The sequence below is a fragment of the Lactuca virosa genome, chromosome 6, assembly GCF_052849685.1.
Source record: "Lactuca virosa cultivar CGN04683 chromosome 6, Lactuca_virosa_CGN04683_v6, whole genome shotgun sequence".
Taxonomy (NCBI): domain Eukaryota; kingdom Viridiplantae; phylum Streptophyta; class Magnoliopsida; order Asterales; family Asteraceae; genus Lactuca; species Lactuca virosa.
Window position 1 is genome coordinate 93,803,294 of NC_136431.1, and position 17,758 is coordinate 93,821,051.

Genomic DNA, 17,758 nt, shown 5'->3' on the forward strand with positions numbered 1-17,758 from the left:
ATGGGAGAGCAACATCGACGATAACACAATAACTCTTTCTGATACGAGACCAGCAATTGCGATAGTTATAATCTGCGAAGCACCAAATGCGAGACCCATTCAAATGCGAGACCTATTCAAATCGTGAGACCAGTCAATTGTGAAGCATTAGATTACGATTGCAAGACCCATCACTGCGAGACCTTATAATCTGCGAGAACTTCGTTCTGATGATACCTTCGCAAATCAAACTTCAGAATTGGAAAAACATAGATGTTTGATAAAAAAACAATGATCTCACAATGATTTCCTTCGCATCGACTAATCTTTGTTCCGATTTTGACATTTAACACATCAATCCAATGTTGACTTTCAAAGTTTGACCACATAATCATTCATAAACAAACACCAATATCATCATTCTAAAAAAGATATCAACCAACTTATAAATATGGGTTACTAGAAATCTCATGATGTTAAGGTGGACACGATGATGGTTTTGTAATTATTCCTGTCAACTGACACATGACGATATGAGGGAAATTTTTAAGATTGGAGGAAGTGTTGACATGGTTGTCACTCATCTTTTACCTTATATCAACGTCCCTTTAATGTCACCTCAAAGATTTTTTTTTGCCACACATTACGAATGGTACCATGACATGTATTATTTTTTTTTAAATTTATTTAAACAATTTAATGTTAATAAAAACTTAAAATTTCAATCGTAAAAATACATATCATGAAACTAAAAACCTAAAAACTCAAATAATAATAATAATAATAATAATAATAATAATAACATAAAATTGAATATCTAAAAACTAGAAAAAACTACATAACATGAGATTAAAAAAGGAAAAAAAACTAAATGTTATAGCTTTTTAAAGAGGTGGAAGAAGTATTTTTAGTTTTGGTAAAATTGAATGATTGATAGTGTTATTTATAATACAAAATAAACTGAATTTTGAAAAACAAAAAGGTCAAATATGAATGAATATATATATATATATATATATATATATATATATATATATATATATATATATATATATAGAGAGAGAGAGAGAGAGAGAGAGAAAGAGAGTTGGAGTAAAGAAGAGAGAAGTTGTGACATGCGGTAGTCGAGCTCGACACAAGCCATACACTAGGGGAAGTGGGTGTCATGGCCAACGTGGCTTGCTACCGTGACCACTCCCTCAAGCCTAAAGCATAAGTGATCTGTTATTTTTTGGATGGTTATCAATAATTGATTTTTACTTATATCGTTAAAATTTCAATTTAGAGTAACTTGTTGCTTTCGCCTCTTCAATATGTCAAAAGTGTTTGGTTTATTGCACAAATGTTCATAGTTTTCTTGTGTGATTGTCGTCTGGTTTAGACAACCTCATAAAGCTCGTTAAGTCCAAATGGGATAAAGATGGCCTAGTGGTGATCACTTGTAATGAAACACTTCAAAGATGAGTTGATCAGAGTTTAATGTGTTGTTTGTTTTTTCTGAGGCAAAATGTCTGCAGTCTGTGGACCATATCTGCAAACCTCTACAGTAGAATAGGTGGACCAAACGTCTGCAGTATGAAAGAAGAAGATTGTTTTGTTTTTTAACATCTGCAGGGTGTTAGAATAAACTAAAATCTAATTAAACTGATTATATATATATATATATATATATATATATATATATATATATAAAAGAGTTTTTTTGATAATTTTATTACTTTGTTATAGATAATAAACAAATGTAGATTAACTTTTATGCATTATTATATAAAAAGTGAAAATAAAATGGTAAGAATTATCATATATATTTAATAAAAACAAACAAACTTTAGTCGTAAAGTTATACCTAAACATTGTAATTAAGGATAAAATAATTTAACACATAACATGAATGGAAATAAAATTTGATTTGAAATGAAAATTTTCAAAGTTTTATTTTACTTTTTCAGTTAAATCAATTAAAAACTGATCATAAATAATTTTCCCAAGAAATGAACGATGTTGTATTAAATAATGTTTTATAAAATTTGGCACAGAAAAATATAAGACAATATTATGATTTTTTTTGTTTTTGTTATTTGTTTTTTTTTACATATCTATATAAACAACTCCACAAATTATTATTGTAATTAAATATTTATTTATAAATTTGTCACAAAGGTCATGATTGTGTTATCGAACCTTTTTTTTCTTTAAGTATGGTAACATTTTTTCCAATTTATTTATCATAGATAAAGTTGGAATAAATTTAAGTTTAAAAATAAAAAAAAGGAAAAAAAAACAAAAGTATATGTGTTTTTTAGGTTAGAAGATGTCTGAAGAGGTTTGAAGACTCTGGTCCACATTTGCGCCAAGAAGAGGATGTCCAGACCTTTTTTGGTCTGCAGTCTTCAAAAAAACAAACAGTATGTGAAGCCTAATGTCTGCGCGTGGTCTGTGCGGCGCAGACATAAGAGGTCAAGAAGATCTGCATATAAAAAACAAAGAACACCTAAATCTCACTATATATTTATCTTTAAAACCCACATTATTTATGTTATTGTGCTTATCTACGTTCGTGATGTTACCCTTCTCAAAAATAACAATGATCGCATTGATAAAACAAAGGCTTATTTGGATGAAAAATTTAGCATTAAAAACTTGGGGTTATTAAAATACTTTGTTAGTGTGGAAACAACACAGCCTCTAGATAAGAGGGGTGTGGAAACAACACAGCCTCTAGATAAGAGGGTGTTAAGTCAAAGAAAGTACCCATTAGTGATCGCTTGTAATGAAACACTTCAAAACTTGGTTGATCGGGATTTAAATCTCACTATATATTTATCTTAAAAACCCACACTATTTACGGTGTTTCACTTATCTACGTTGGTGATGTTATCCTTCTCAGAAATAACAACGATGGCACTGGTAAAACAAATGCTTATTTGAATGAAAAATCCAACATTAAAGACTTGCGGTCGTTAAAATACTTCCTTAGTGTTAAAACAACACGGACTCTAGATGGGATGATGTTAAGTCGAAGAATTAAAGTACCAATTGAATATCTTTATAGAGTATAGCCCTCAAGGTTGACGGCCCAATTCGTTTCAATGGAGCAAATATTCCTCTAGACGATCAGTAGCGAATCTAGAACAAAATATCACGTGGTTCCCAAATTATGTGGAGCCGATAAAAAAAATCAACAACACTTGTGAGGGGTCGGGTCGGGTCGGATCGTGTACGATTTAATGAAATATAACTGAAAAAACCGATCAGGTACCACCAATTAAAATTTTAAAAAACCGATTAAAATGTAATTGAAAAAAACCGAATGATTTAATGAAAAACAAGTTGATTATTAGAGCATTGATACTTTATTGTTTGATAAAAACTATATATTATATTTAATCATATATATTTAACAACACAAATGCCCCATGTAATTTATTTTTTTCTCATTTTAAAATGGTTTTTTAAGACATTTTAAAAAAAAACAAACTCAAGGTAGGTCCTTTATTTAATCTAAGGTGGTTCCTAATTTTTGTAGTATATATATTATAAATGAAATACAAATCTTAGGTAGGTCCTAGGACCTACCTTCATGCTTCTTAAATACGCCCCTGTAGACGGTGTCGACGACACTACTCTTGCATATGTTAGCCAATTCTGATGCCTCATGGAGCGTTTCTTATACCTACAAGTTACTTGACCATACATAACCCTTGTTGTCAACACTTTGAGTCAATTTGTCTCATCTCCACGTCAACTACACTTTGATGTTGCTCTTTATATACTTCTCTATCTCAAAGCCACTATAAGTTAAGGCATTTTTTCCCTCAATGGGTAATCCCACTTTTAAGGCTTCTTGAGACTTAGATTGGATTGGTTTTCCTCACACTAGGCACTTATTTCATTACTTTGGGCGATGCTTCGATTTCGTGGAAGATAAAGAAACAATCTGTCGTCTTCAAGTCATCTGCAGAGGCTGAATATTGAGCTTTGGCCTTTACTGTGAGTGAGATTTTGTGGCTTCTTTGGCTTTTACAAGACCTTGAAGCACCTCAGTATGGTCATACTTCTCTATATTGTGACAATCAAACAGCTCGACATATTGCCAACAATCTCGTATTGCATAAACGCACTAAATTAACATGTAGAAATTGATTGTTTTTTATATGTAAATGCATCGAGTCTCGAGAAATTCAGACTTTTAGTATTTGCAGTAATGAACAAGTTGTCGATACCTTCACCAAACCACTTGGCATAGAGAAATTTCGTTATCTTCCATGACAAGTTGGGTGTTCGTGATCTTCACATTCCAGCTTGATAAGGGAGTAGAAGAAACCGATTACAACTTATACTTATCTTTATCTTGTTTTATTTTAATGAATAATTAGTCTCCTATATTTAAGTTTCTTTTACAACTTGTATAAATACCTTCTAGCATTACGAATGCTAACTAATGAAACAGTTCTAATGAAACAATTGAAACCCTTTTTTGATTTCTTTATACTCCAACAAGAGTACAAGACTATACTAGCACCCATTTATTATTGGTAAAAATAAGATATATCTTTATATGAGAGTAACATACGTTTTTATTTTCTAATTTAACCTTTTAAAATTTATTTGAATAAGAGTTGCCTTTAAATTTAATTTCTAGTTGAATGGTAAACAAACAACAAACATGAGATTACCCAAGTGAAGCGGTCCAAAAGGCTTGAATTTGGTAGTTGAATTTGGTGGTTGAGTAGTCATGACGTCTTCCACGATATTCAATTCCTACTTCTTTCTATAAATTACAATGCCACGAGCCTCTATCCTTGGTCCAACTTTAGTACTATACTAAAACAAATCCTCAAAAATGCGAAGCAATTTGGAATCAGATTTGAAGGAATTGAGGGAAACTTTTCATTCCGGGAAAACAAAGGAATCATCATGGAGGATTTCGCAGCTCCAGGGTTTACTCCATATCCTTGAAGACAGAGAAAGTGACATTTCCATGGCTCTTAAACAAGATCTAGGCAAGCATCACGTTGAAGCCTATAGAGATGAGGTAATTTTCACGTATGATAGGAACTATTTCAGGTTGGAATTCTCATGCAACGTGAGTCGACTGATCATAAACAAATTGATTCCGAGTTTCTAGAGTTCATTGTAAATCAGACTCAGTTATTTAAACTTAAAGCCATGAATAGTTTCATAAATTTTCATTAATATATTGTCTTCTTTTGCTTCTTCGATTACTTTGAATGATAAAGAATCTAAATCACTTTCGATCGATAGTCCAAATTCCCACTTACTGTGTGTTCATTGTAAAAATTAGTATCCAAATTAAATGATTTATTAACGAATCTGTGCAGATTGGTCTAGTGGTGAAATCTATAAATTATGCTCTTGGAAACTTGAAGCAATGGATGGCTGCCAAAAAGGTTAATTCCGTATCCGTTTAGAGGTTTAGTTTTATGACTAAATTACACAACTGGAACCTTCATTTTATACTATGTTCCAACTTTGGTCCACTTAGCTTTTAAGTTATATGAAGAAATTAAAGAAGCTATTTGCAAAAATCAGATAAGTTTAACTGTTTTCAAATAAAAAACTTTTGTTTACATGCAGGTAGCAAAATTATATTCTTAGGGTTATAGATCAAAATACTGATTATAGAGAAATTAAATATACTTTTAAGTTTTATCCATCCTTCTTTTCATATACTTAAGACATGATTTGTCACCATTTTCTTGTTTCTTAATTATATAAATAAAATGATAGATAAAAACAAAATATAGAAAAATATTTAATTATTCCTGATTATAATATCTTGTGATTACATGGAAGTATGTAAATTTGTTGATAACAATAAACTCGATGCATGCATACATGTAAGCGTGTGCTTATGTACACACCAAGCCATGTGTATTGGTCTGATATAATCATGCATGTGAAGTCTCATTAATGCACTAGTAAACTACTCCAATTAAGTGTTGGTATGAAGACATATCATGTTAAGTCACAGTAACATTAACAAAACAAATTTTTTTCTATAATTTGTTATCTTATCTTTGCTATTTATAAACATTTTAAAAGCTTATAAATAGGTCTCATGTATAACTTATTTTTAACTTGTATTTCTTTATATGAAACCATAAAACAAAAATTCATGAATCTTAAATTACAATGATTAAGAATTAAATTAAATAATAGCTACAATATTTTATAACTACAATAAATTAGTTTTAAATAAAAAACTATTGTCTGCTAAATAATATTGTGTTAATATGTTATTTAAGATATCCACAATCCATCGAATATTGTAGAGTTCAGTCGATTGCCACATCATTAATTATTATTTTTTTGAAACCAACAAATATATTATAAAAGGTCACCGCCTAGCAAGTAGCTAGAGAGGCAAGCAGAAAAACAAAAAAAATGATTTTACATCATAATTTTTTGGTTTTTATAGACATCTAAGTGGACATACAAACCATTCAACCCATTTATAATGACAATATAATGTCCTATGATTTACCCATGTGCACACTAGAGATTTGACATTTTGGGTTATCTTAGTTGGAGCAATACGAATGTTTTTAAAAACCAAGTCACATTTTGATTTCCATATCAACCAAATAGTACCATAGCATACACTTATGAGATTATTTCTCATTTTTAGGCATCTTCCCCTCTTCTTTGCAAAAAAAGATGAGTTCTATGAGCATTCAACTTTTCCATTCAACTTCTATTCAATTAAAATCAGTTAACCACTGTCTTATTTAACTCTATACAACTTGCAACTTGCATTGTGGATTTATAGTGACAAAAAACAAAAAATAAATAAATAAATCATGGCCCCTTCAAAAATTGTTTTGAACCTAGAACATTCACCATAAATGCTGTACGATTATGGGCCTAAACTGAAACTTGATATATATATTTAAGGTACTGTTTATGTAACTTATGGCACATGTTTTCTCAGAATAATAAATGTACATAGTTTGTACCTAAAGAGGCTAATTAAGACATACTAGAAACGTCAATGATTGTGTATGTTCGAGGGTAGAATAGTAATTCACTTCATGAATGATTAACAGGCTAAATTACCCCTAGCTGCGTTCCCCAGCAGAGCAGAGTTGCTTCCTGAGCCTCTAGGTGTTGTTCTCATCATCTCATCTTGGAACTTCCCCATTGGTACAAAAACGCCCCTCGAACTTTATTTTTTTTCATAAAAACTCCTCATACTTTCTAACACCACCGTTATGCACATCATAACATTTTGAATTCAGGGTTATCGTTGGAACCAATGATCGGGGCATTAGCTGCAGGGAATGTAGTAATCTTAAAGCCTTCAGAGTTAGCTCCTTCTTGTTCTTCGATTCTTGCTGAAACAATCTATGATTATCTTGATTGTACTGCGGTTAAGGTTATTGAAGGTGGATCAGATATTGGTGAAAAACTACTTCAACATAGATTTGACAAAATTTTCTTCACAGGTTCATTTCATTTATATAATTAAATAGCAATTAAGTCTCATATAACTACCTCAAACTATTTTTCAAAACGTTTAACCATATAAATTCCAATTTTATTCCATTTGTATGAAATTTTACTTTTTTTTTTTCCTGTTATTCTTAAATTTTATATTTTAGTGGATGTCAATTACGTAGACATAAAAGAAAAGGTTTGCTGAAACAATTTTGTTAAGTACTAATCACGTCTCATAGTTGTTCAAATATTGTGAAAATGTTGAAATATTAAATTAATGAACAATATTACTAAACATAAATCTAAGTGTCACAATTGTAACATTGTTTTGAAATATTGTTATAGCAATTGTTAATATTGATATCGATGTAATGGTTATTTATGGAAGTTTTCTTGTTTTCTAATAATATTGTCAAGAATCAACTAAATTTTTTATTTGAAAAATAATTAGTTCATTTATTACACCTAGATGTGCAATCAGTTTGTTCTGATTTTCTAACATAATATAATTTTTTAATATATAAAATCATTTTACTTATGTATATCTGATTTTTGTAATAACCGTCTTTATTTCAAAATTTTATAATATGTTTGTTATTGTTTCAATAGTATTATATTTATTTTATTATTTTATTTTATTTTATTTTATTTGTAAACCTCAGCTATATTTATGACCAAAAATAGTCATTAAAATAGTTATTTTAGTTGAAACAAAATCAAACTGTTACAAAAACCTTAAAACGATGATCATAATTATAAGAAAAAAAATTATGACCAAATTTGCAATAATTAATTATACACATGGAACAAAATATAATTTAATCAACAATGTAACTGTAAATAATATAATACAGTATGTTTTAAATTACTTTTATTTTGCATCGTCTAATAACATTTTACAATATTTTATGACAATTTATAGAATTCAGCTAGGTTGGAAACTCTAATCGTAAAAATAATTTTAAAGATGAATATTCCTGAAAAAAAAAAAGATAATATAAAATGACATTTTAATTCTGATTTTTATTTATTTACAGGAAGTACAAGAGTTGGAAAAACTGTGATGTATGCTGCCACACAACATTTAACTCCAGTAACTTTAGAGTTGGGTGGAAAATGCCCTGTTGTGGTTGATTCCTTTTCAACTTCTTGGGACGCTAAAGTAATTTCCATTTTATATTAATAAAATAAATAAAATATATTTATGAATTATTTTTGCTAATTTGTAACAAAAAATTTATCAAATTTTCTAATTACAGATAGCGACAAAAAGGATCGTTTGGGGGAAATTCGGAGCTTGTGCGGGGCAAGCTTGTATAGGCGTTGATTATATTCTCATTGAGAAAAAGAACTTGTCAAATTTGGTAAAATACCATATTTTTCTATATATAGGGTTTTTTTTAAACCTTTTATGATAAATTTAGACAATTGTTTTATTATATTAGGTGGAATTACTGAAAAGATATATCAAGCAATGTTTTGGAGATGATCCAAATGAATCTCGTAGCATTTCTAAGATCATTAACAAGAAGCAATTTTCAAGACTGAAGAGTCTCATAGATGAACCGATGGTCAACTCTTCAATTGTTTATGGAGGTTCGTTTGATGAAGAGAGCTTGTAAGTCAAGGATGTGGTACTTTAAAATAAAAAACGATGTCTTAAAAAATAGTTTATGTTTTTATGTTTATCATAGGAAATTCATATAGTTTTGGTATGTATTTTTCTTTGAGTTAAGTTACATGGACATGTAGGTTCTTTGGGCCAACAATATTGGTGGATCCTCCACTTGATGCTGCAATTATGACCGAAGAAATTTTTGGTCCATTGCTTCCGATTATCACAGTAAGAAAGTTATATGCAACACTTAAAGTTATGTGCATTAGCATATATTGTAACATCTCAGTCGTCATAAAATGTGTCTTGGGAGGAGAGATGCCCTTTAAAAGTAACGTCATAAAATTGTAAGAATTAATGTAACAACTTTTGGATGCAGTTGGAGAGAATTGAAGAAAGTATAGAGTTTATAACATCAAGGCCTAAACCACTTGCTTTGTATGCCTTTACAAAAGATGAAATCCTTCATAAAAGATTGGTTTCTGAGACGTCATCGGGAAGCATTATGTTCAACGATATCATCCTTCAAGTAATATTTTAACTTGTGACATCATTTATGTTTTTGTTTAGTAAAATTAACCTGATTTTTTGTTTAAAATTTCAATAAATGCAGTATGCAATAGATACATTACCATTTGGTGGAGTTGGAGGGAGTGGATTTGGAAGATACCATGGAAAATACTCTTTTGAAAATTTTAGTCACGAAAAGGTGGTGATGACGAGGAGCTTTTTAATAGATATGTGGTTCAGATATCCACCATGGGATGATAAAAAGTTGCAAATAATCAAGGCTGGCTTTCGGTACGATTATCTTGGAGCTGTGTTGATTGCATTGGGTTTGAAAAGAAAGGCTTGAAGATTTACTTTTAGTTATTAGTGTTTGTCATAAAACCGGAGTTGTATATCTAAGATTTATGAAATCATAGTATCATTTTCTAATCATGTCATTGTAGAGTCAGAGTACGGTTTCTTCGTTTCGTGGATGTTTTGGGTTAGAACTAAGTTTTTTAGATTTGATCTTTGGAGTTTTTCTTGGTTTGTTATTCATCAATGTTTCTTTAGAATGCACAAAATTTCATTAAATAAGCAAGGTGCTAGAAATAAAGCAACGTTACAAAGAAGTAATTCCAAGGCTGGGGGTTTACGACGAATCAAACCAATTAAGTTTGAAGCTAGCCTTTTTATAAACAATCCGAAAATAAGTATGAGAAATAATTTTGTCGCGATGTAATCTTTTCTTTGTTTTTTTTCCTTTCATGATATATTGGAATTAATGTGTGACAAACAAAGACACAATGATGTTATTAGTACGAGAATGTGTGACAAACAAAGACAGATAATGATGTTGTCATTCGTATGAGAATGCGTGACAAACAAAGACACATAATGATGTTATTCGTACGAGAATATACATTGACGAGCAGAAAAGGGAACAATAAAACCAAACATTTTTAGTTTATAAGTTTTATTATTTATCAACTCAAATAAATAAAAATGAATGTCATTTGCTATTTATTTATCAAACACGTTATAATTAAATAAATTGTTTATGTATTGATTAACTTAAATTATTATGACTTAATATCGGTGGTTTTTGAGCTTTTAGTTTAATGATAAGGAAATGTTTTATGAAAGATCAACATGTTATAGAATAAGAAAGTGTCCTTAAGTGTATAAGGGTATTAAGGTTACGAGAATGTGTAATTTCTCATATATGAATCGATGTATAGGGGAGGCTTATATAGCCGAGATATACAATTTACAAGGAGCTAACTTAGGATCTAATTTAGGATCTAAACTTGGTATATATTTGATGAGTAATTTACAGTTGTCAAATTAGAAATAATAGGAAATTAAACCTTTTGGATTTGATTATTCTTGGGTCGTAATACGCCCCCACAAGATGGAGGATCCGTCGGAGACTCCTATCTTGCAACGTAGACGAAGGAATGGGTTTCGACTGAGGCACTTGGTGAGAGCATCTGCTAGTTGAACATTAGAATTGATATGCATAACCTTTAAAGAGCCAACACAACCTTCTCACGTACAAAATGATAGTCCAAAGCCACGTGTTTCATGCGTGAATGATAAACTGGGTTAGCACATAGATAGGTGGCACTTGTATTATCACATAAAAGTGTATGAGGGGATGATTCCTGAACACCAAGTTCTGTGAGCAAGTTTTGAACCCAAGAAACCTCTGTTGCTGCATTTTCTAGGGCTTTGTATTCTACTTCAGTGGAGGAACGAGAGACAAACTTCTGACGTGCTGATTTCCATGACATAATGTTGGAGCCCAGATAAAGAATGTAAGAAGTGGTAGAGCGTCCTCCATTCAAGATATTTCCCAAATCAGAGTCAGAGAAGGCTTGTACATCAAGAGAGAAGCCTCGTTTAAGATAGAACCCATGATGGATTGTGCATTTTAGATAACGTAGTATCCGTTTTACCACCTACCAATGATTTTCTAAAGGAGAGTGCATAAATTGGGCTAACCGGTTAACAACAAAGGAAACATCGGGTCGTGTAAAGGTCAAGTATTGCAAGGAACCAACCAGTTTGCGATATGGAGTTGGATCAACACTTGGTGACCCTTCCATAGGGTGGAGAACCTGAGAAGAGTTGAGAGGAGTAGCCACTTCTTTAGCACCATCCATACGAAAACTGGGTTAGAAGATTTTGAATGTGACGATGTTGGGATAGAAAGAGGCCATTAGTGATGGGGATAACTCCAATTCCAAGAAAATGATGAAGGGGACCCAAGTCTTTTGATGGAAAAACGGTTTGCTAAGGTACTAATGAATTGAGTTATGAATTTGTTGTTATTGCCTGTAAGAACAATATCATAAACATATACCATGAAAAAGCACAAGATTTTATCATGATTGTAGATAAAGAGAGAGGCATTGAATTGTGATTTGTGAAAATCACAAGTGAAAAGAAAAGATGTCAGTTTTGTGTACCATGTCCTTGGTTCTTGTTTCAGGCCATAGATGGATTTTTGTAGTTTCCAGACATGAGCAGGCAATTGAGGGTGAATGAACCATGGTGGTTGGGTCATGAAGACCTCTTCTGTAACGTCCCAAAAATAATGACATAAAATTTTCGTTTTTTGATTAATAAATCGTTAATACATATCATTTCCATAAAACCAAGGTAATCAATGTTTATCAAAACATCATCAAATCAGAGTAAATCACAGAATGCGGAAACATGTGGTGTGTGCTCTGCAATCATCCCGAGCTCTTCCATTTGAAAACGAAGTACCTGAAACATAAACTGAAAACCATAAGCACAAAACTTAGTGAGTTTCCCAAGATACCACATACCACACATACATAAATCACACACTGGCCCCCCGCCCTCCATCGGGCCTCGCCTGGTCTCGAGTCCCACTCGGCCTTGGGCCCCGCTCGGATTACAGATTTGTCAATCATCAGGCCCCTCCTGACATTGGTCCCCGCCCGATACACACATAATCATATAACCATATAACCATATAAACATATAAAACCTTACTAGCACATGCAATAATCAAAAAGACTATAGCATACCATACAGTCATCGAGCCCCGCCCCGCATTGGGCCTCGCCCGATAAGCATAAAAACATATACTAATAACTAGCATATAATCTACTTTTCAGACCCCGCTTGGCATCGGGCCTTTCCCGGTAAGCATACCATCACACAACACATGCAAGAGTCACGCATACATCTAGCATCCTAACATATAAACTATGGGTCGTCATTGGTGCATTCGACCCACTAAACCCAGTGAGGAAACTCACATCGCACTGCCGAATCACACAGATAATGCGTGGTTGCTGGCTGACAGATCCCCGAACTATCAATATCAAATAACATTCAATTAAAAATTGGAATCCCATCCAAACCATCAGACCATTACTAGGGTAGATGACCAATTTACCCCTTACCTAGTTTGGACCAAGACTTAAGCCCAAACCTAATAATCCAAAAGGCCCAAATACCAAATTAGCCATCCAAGGCCCAATTCATTGCCCAATTTTCCAAATGGGCCCAAATCCCATTGTAGGCCTTCACAAATAATTATCAGCCCAAAACATGATGCCCCAACAGGGCCCAAGACAACTAAGCCCAAAAGAAGGGCCAAATCGAAATCCAAACCTCGAAGTCCAAGCCTGCTGAGTACACGGGGCATACTCAGTTGTACGCTAAGCGTACACGCTAAATGGCTTGTACGCTGTGCGTACAGACTTGTACGCCCAACATACTCACCCAATAAGCCAAAACCTTCCTTAAGCACTTAATGCTTAAGACCAGAAGTCCAAACCACAGATCTACTTCTTAATAAACGTCTATAACCATAAAGTTACTGACTTGGTGACTTTGCATGCCCTAAAAGGACCCAACTTCAAGATATAGCACTTTACTTTCATTAAATGGACACAATCTCATGCATGGGTGATTCTAAACCTTAAAGGTGCCAACTTGATGGACTTTGAACCTTAGAAACACCAAGAGTGGCAACTCATAGCTCCTGGAGTGGTGCCCAACCACTAGATCTCATTCATGGGGCCAAAAAGGGTCCAAAACCCATATCGAATAGATCTATGCTTCTAATGAGCAAGGTCATAGATTTTTACCTCAAACAAGCTGGAAATGAAGTAGAGAATCAGGATCCAAAAGCTCTTCCTTGATCCACAACCTTGCACCAAACTCCATCTTCTTGAATATGAACCAAAACACACCAAGATGCACACAATGAGCTCAAAAACACCACTATGGAGGATCAGGGACGATTGTAGGGTTTGGGGGACTTGGAGGCTGGTAAAGAGGCCATCCCTAAAGACTTAAAGTGCTTATATGGGGTACAACACCCTGAATTAGGGTTTTCACTTACTCCTCGTACACCCCGCGTACTCCTCGTACACCTAGCGTACGAGACCTCGTACTCCCGATCCTTCATTCGCAGTACGCTAAGTGTACACCACATTACGCCTCACATACTACCCTTCGCACCAGTATGCCCCGCGTACTCCCTAGGTACAACCCGCATACTAGGGTTTCCTCTTAAACCATAACGCACTCTGAAGGCCATAACTTCTTCGTTATAAATCTGATTCTGACGATGCTTATATCCATGAAAAGGTAACTAGAAGCTTTGTGCTTTAGTCAGCTCATACCTGCCTTACAATTTCCTAAACAAACATCCAATTTCCATAAAAGCTCGAGTTGCCATATTACCAAGATACCTTTTGGCTCCAAAACACAAACCGAACACCCGGATCGTCCAAATTACATCATCCACCTCCTAATGAGTCCAGATCTCAATTCTTCAAGGGTCCTAAGTGTGTTAATACCCAATCCTTGATCACCACCCCAAAATGGGAAACGATTCGAAACAGGGCGTTACATCTTCATGGAATGTCCCATGGAGAAATACATTGTTTACGTCTAGTTGGCGTAGGGTCCAATTATGCGAAAGAGCTAGAGATAGAATGAAACGAATAGTTATGGGTTTGGCAACTGGCCTGTAGGTGTCAAAATAATCCTTCCCATGTTGTTGGAGGAAGCCTTTTGCGACTAAACGGGCCTTGTATTTGGATATTATGCCATCAAGGTTGTCTTTGACTCGAAGACCCATTTACAGCCGATTGGGTTATGGTTGCCACGCTGTATTAACTCCTCAGTTCCATTCTGCATGAGAGCATTGAACTCTAGATCCATTACCTGGTGCCACTTAGGATCTTTGAGAGCTTGGTTGTGTGTATTAGGTTCAATGGTAGTTGGAATAGGATGAAGAGTCGTGATATTGATGAATGAGTTGTTAAAATATTTAGTATTTTTCATTCCTGTGCATATAGGTTGAGGAGAGGATGGAGGAGAGTTGTTTGGGGTAGTGGCTGTATTAGCAGCAAGAGATGAAACAGGTGGTATATTTGAAGAGACATCAGACAATAAGATTGATGGTGGGTCTGAGGTTTGTGTGGGAGTATGTGTTGGAGAAGTTGGATGGATGGGAGTGGTAGGAGTATGTAATTGAGGTGAAGTGTGTATGGGAGGAAAGGATGTAGTGGTAGTATCGGTTATGTTTTGGCTAGGATAGGTATCAGTGGTGGTCGTAGGTGACAATAGAGGGGGATGCGATGGAAGTGAGGGTGGACATGACACGAGAAAATTGCCAGGTGTAGGAAAGGGTACATTTGAGGTAGATAGTGAAGGGAATTGATTGTCAACAAACTGAACATGGCGAGAGTGATACAACCGATAAGTGAGAGGATCATATCACTTATAGGCGAATTTGGAGGTGGAATAACCAAGGAAAAGGCAAGGGGTGGATCGTTGCTGGAGTTTGGAAGTGGTATAGGGGCGCAACCATTGATAACACTGACATCCAAAAGGTTTAAGTTTGATGTAATTTGGGGATTTCCTAAATAGACATTGATAGGGATTGTGATTATTGAGAATGGGTGTTGGAAGTCTATTGATTAAATATATTGTTGTTTCAAAGGTGTGTGACCAGAAGGTTAAGGGAAGCTTGTCATAGTGAAGAAGGGCTAGACCCGTTTCAACTATGTGTCTGTGGCGCCTTTCAGCTACACCATTTTGTTCAGGTGTATGAGGCGGAGTGGTGTAATGAGAAATTCCATGTGTTTTGAGAAAGGAAGATAGAACTATATATTCACCACTATTGTAACATCCCAAAATTCAAGACCAAAAAATTTCATTTTTAATTAAGTTATTATAAAACCAATAGTATAAAAACATCCATAGTGTCATCCCATATCAAAACCAGTATGTCAATAATCAAAACATGTCATAATGAAAAAATATCAGAGTATAATCCCAAAGATCTCATGTGCGGAAAACATAGTGTGATGCGCTGCGATCATGCTGACTCCTTTCCTTTTTAAGAAGAAGTACATGAAACCAAAACTGAAAATCATAAGCACAAAGCTTAGTGAGTTCCCCCCATCATACCACATAATCACATACTGCCAGGCATATCTGGGTGCCCGGCCTACCCTGTTAGGCATATATGGGTGCTCGACCTACCCTGTCAAGCATATTTGGGTGCTCGACCTACCCTGCCAGACATATATGGGTGCCCGACCTACCCTCCGGTTTATTTCAACCGGTTACGAGGACTATTTCACCCCTACCACTACCACATAATAACATAGCATAAACATACTGTCAGGCATATCTGGGTTCCCGACCTACCCTCCGGTTTATTTCAACCGGTTGCGAGGACTATTTCACCCCTACCACTACCACATAAAATCATAACAAACAAGCACATAAAGCATAACAGGTAGTGACATACCAGACAGTTATCACAAAGACAATCATCTCTACTATAATCATCTACTAATGGGTCGACATTGGTGCCTTCGATCCATTTCTACAGGAAGGTAACTCACCTCGCACTGCTGAAGTCCCGCGGACAAAACTCTAGCTGCTGGATGACAGATTCCCGAACTGTCAACATCAAAATAACACCCAGTTAATAATTGGGTTCCAATTCATAACCATAAGTCCATGCTTGGGGGTAAAAGACTACTTTACCCACAACTTAGCTTGATTCAAGCCCAAGGCCCAATCCAAAGGCCCAAAAGTCAAACAATGAACCAATGCCCAACATATGGCCCAATTTTCCAAATTGGGCCCAAACCCCTCACATGGTCTTACCTTAAGGCCCGACTATTTATTCAAGTCCAAACACTTGGTATTCCAATGGTCCAATATCTCATAATCATCAAGGCCCAATTATGGCCCACCTATGGCCCAATTTTCCAAACTGGGCCCAAACCCTCACATGGGCCTTACCCTAAATCCATTCAAATATTATAGTCCATATACTTGTTCTTGGATGGCCCATCAATAGCCCAATCACCAAAGCCCAAAAGAAAGGCCTAACTCAAGGCCCAAGCAAAATTAGGGTTTTCACATAAAATGACGATTAGGGTTAAGTGTTCTTACTTAACCCATTAAGGACTTAATCCATTAAGTCCATCACTCTACTTGGTCAAACATACAATGTGTTCAGGATTAATTCATAATTCCAATCCAATGGTCCAAACATGCGGGTCCTGACAATCCAAAACCCATATATCCAAAATTAGGGTTTTCTGTACCCTAATTAGGGTTTCCAACCCCATCGTGTCCCAATTAGTCCATTAGTTAAGCTTTTAGGTTAATTAATTGTTAATTAAGTCGGGCACCACTCACTACCACCTCGGGTAGTGGTGGTCAACGTCGGCTAGCGGCGGCGACCACCACCTCACGGTGGTGGTTATGAATTTCCTTGATTATTCCGGCCACTAAATACAATTATATAACAATATCCAAATGAATACACATGCAGAATAACACACACACACACACACTCAGCCACCCTTATGGCGGCAGGCGGTGGTTGGAGGTGACAGCCATCACCTCACGGTGGTGGTGGTGGCCTTTCTCGTGAAGTCCGGCCAAGCAAACAAATGCCCACAAACTGAAACATGCACACACCAACAGCAAAAACACACACAAACACCTGCGTTTTGCCTGGAACAGTAACACCACCACCCACCTGGTGGCGTACGGTGACGACAGTGGCACGAAACGGCGGGCAGCAGCGGTGCTGACGGCGGCAGAACTTCACCACGACAATGGCGGTGCCAACGACTGCAGGGTTATCGACCGGTGAAACAGAGAAAGGACATGGCGACCTCG

The 17,758-nt window shown here is 35.0% G+C and overlaps 1 protein-coding gene across 1 annotated transcript; it reads left to right on the top strand.

Annotated features, from left to right (window-relative positions):
• Positions 1–4,772: 4,772 nt before the first annotated feature.
• Positions 4,773–10,102, top strand: LOC145120669 (aldehyde dehydrogenase family 3 member F1-like). Its single transcript, XM_079056467.1, has 10 exons — positions 4,773–5,014; positions 5,322–5,390; positions 7,050–7,146; positions 7,242–7,448; positions 8,478–8,602; positions 8,700–8,804; positions 8,886–9,058; positions 9,193–9,283; positions 9,435–9,584; positions 9,669–10,102. Exons 1-10 carry the CDS (start codon positions 4,823–4,825, stop codon positions 9,909–9,911), a joined length of 1,452 nt encoding a protein of 483 aa, XP_078912593.1. The 5' UTR covers positions 4,773–4,822; the 3' UTR covers positions 9,912–10,102.
• The last annotated feature ends 7,656 nt before the right edge of the window (positions 10,103–17,758 follow it).

What these genes read in the sequence shown, in the direction of transcription:
- LOC145120669 (XM_079056467.1), top strand. Translation starts at nt 4,823, where the DNA reads ATGCGAAGCAATTTGGAATCAGATTTGAAGGAATTGAGGGAAACTTTT. An exon ending in TTGAAGCCTATAGAGATGAG is followed by an intron (nt 5,015 to 5,321) that starts GTAATTTTCACG and finishes GAATCTGTGCAG; the next exon opens with ATTGGTCTAGTGGTGAAATC. An exon ending in TGACAAAATTTTCTTCACAG is followed by an intron (nt 7,449 to 8,477) that starts GTTCATTTCATT and finishes ATTTATTTACAG; the next exon opens with GAAGTACAAGAGTTGGAAAA.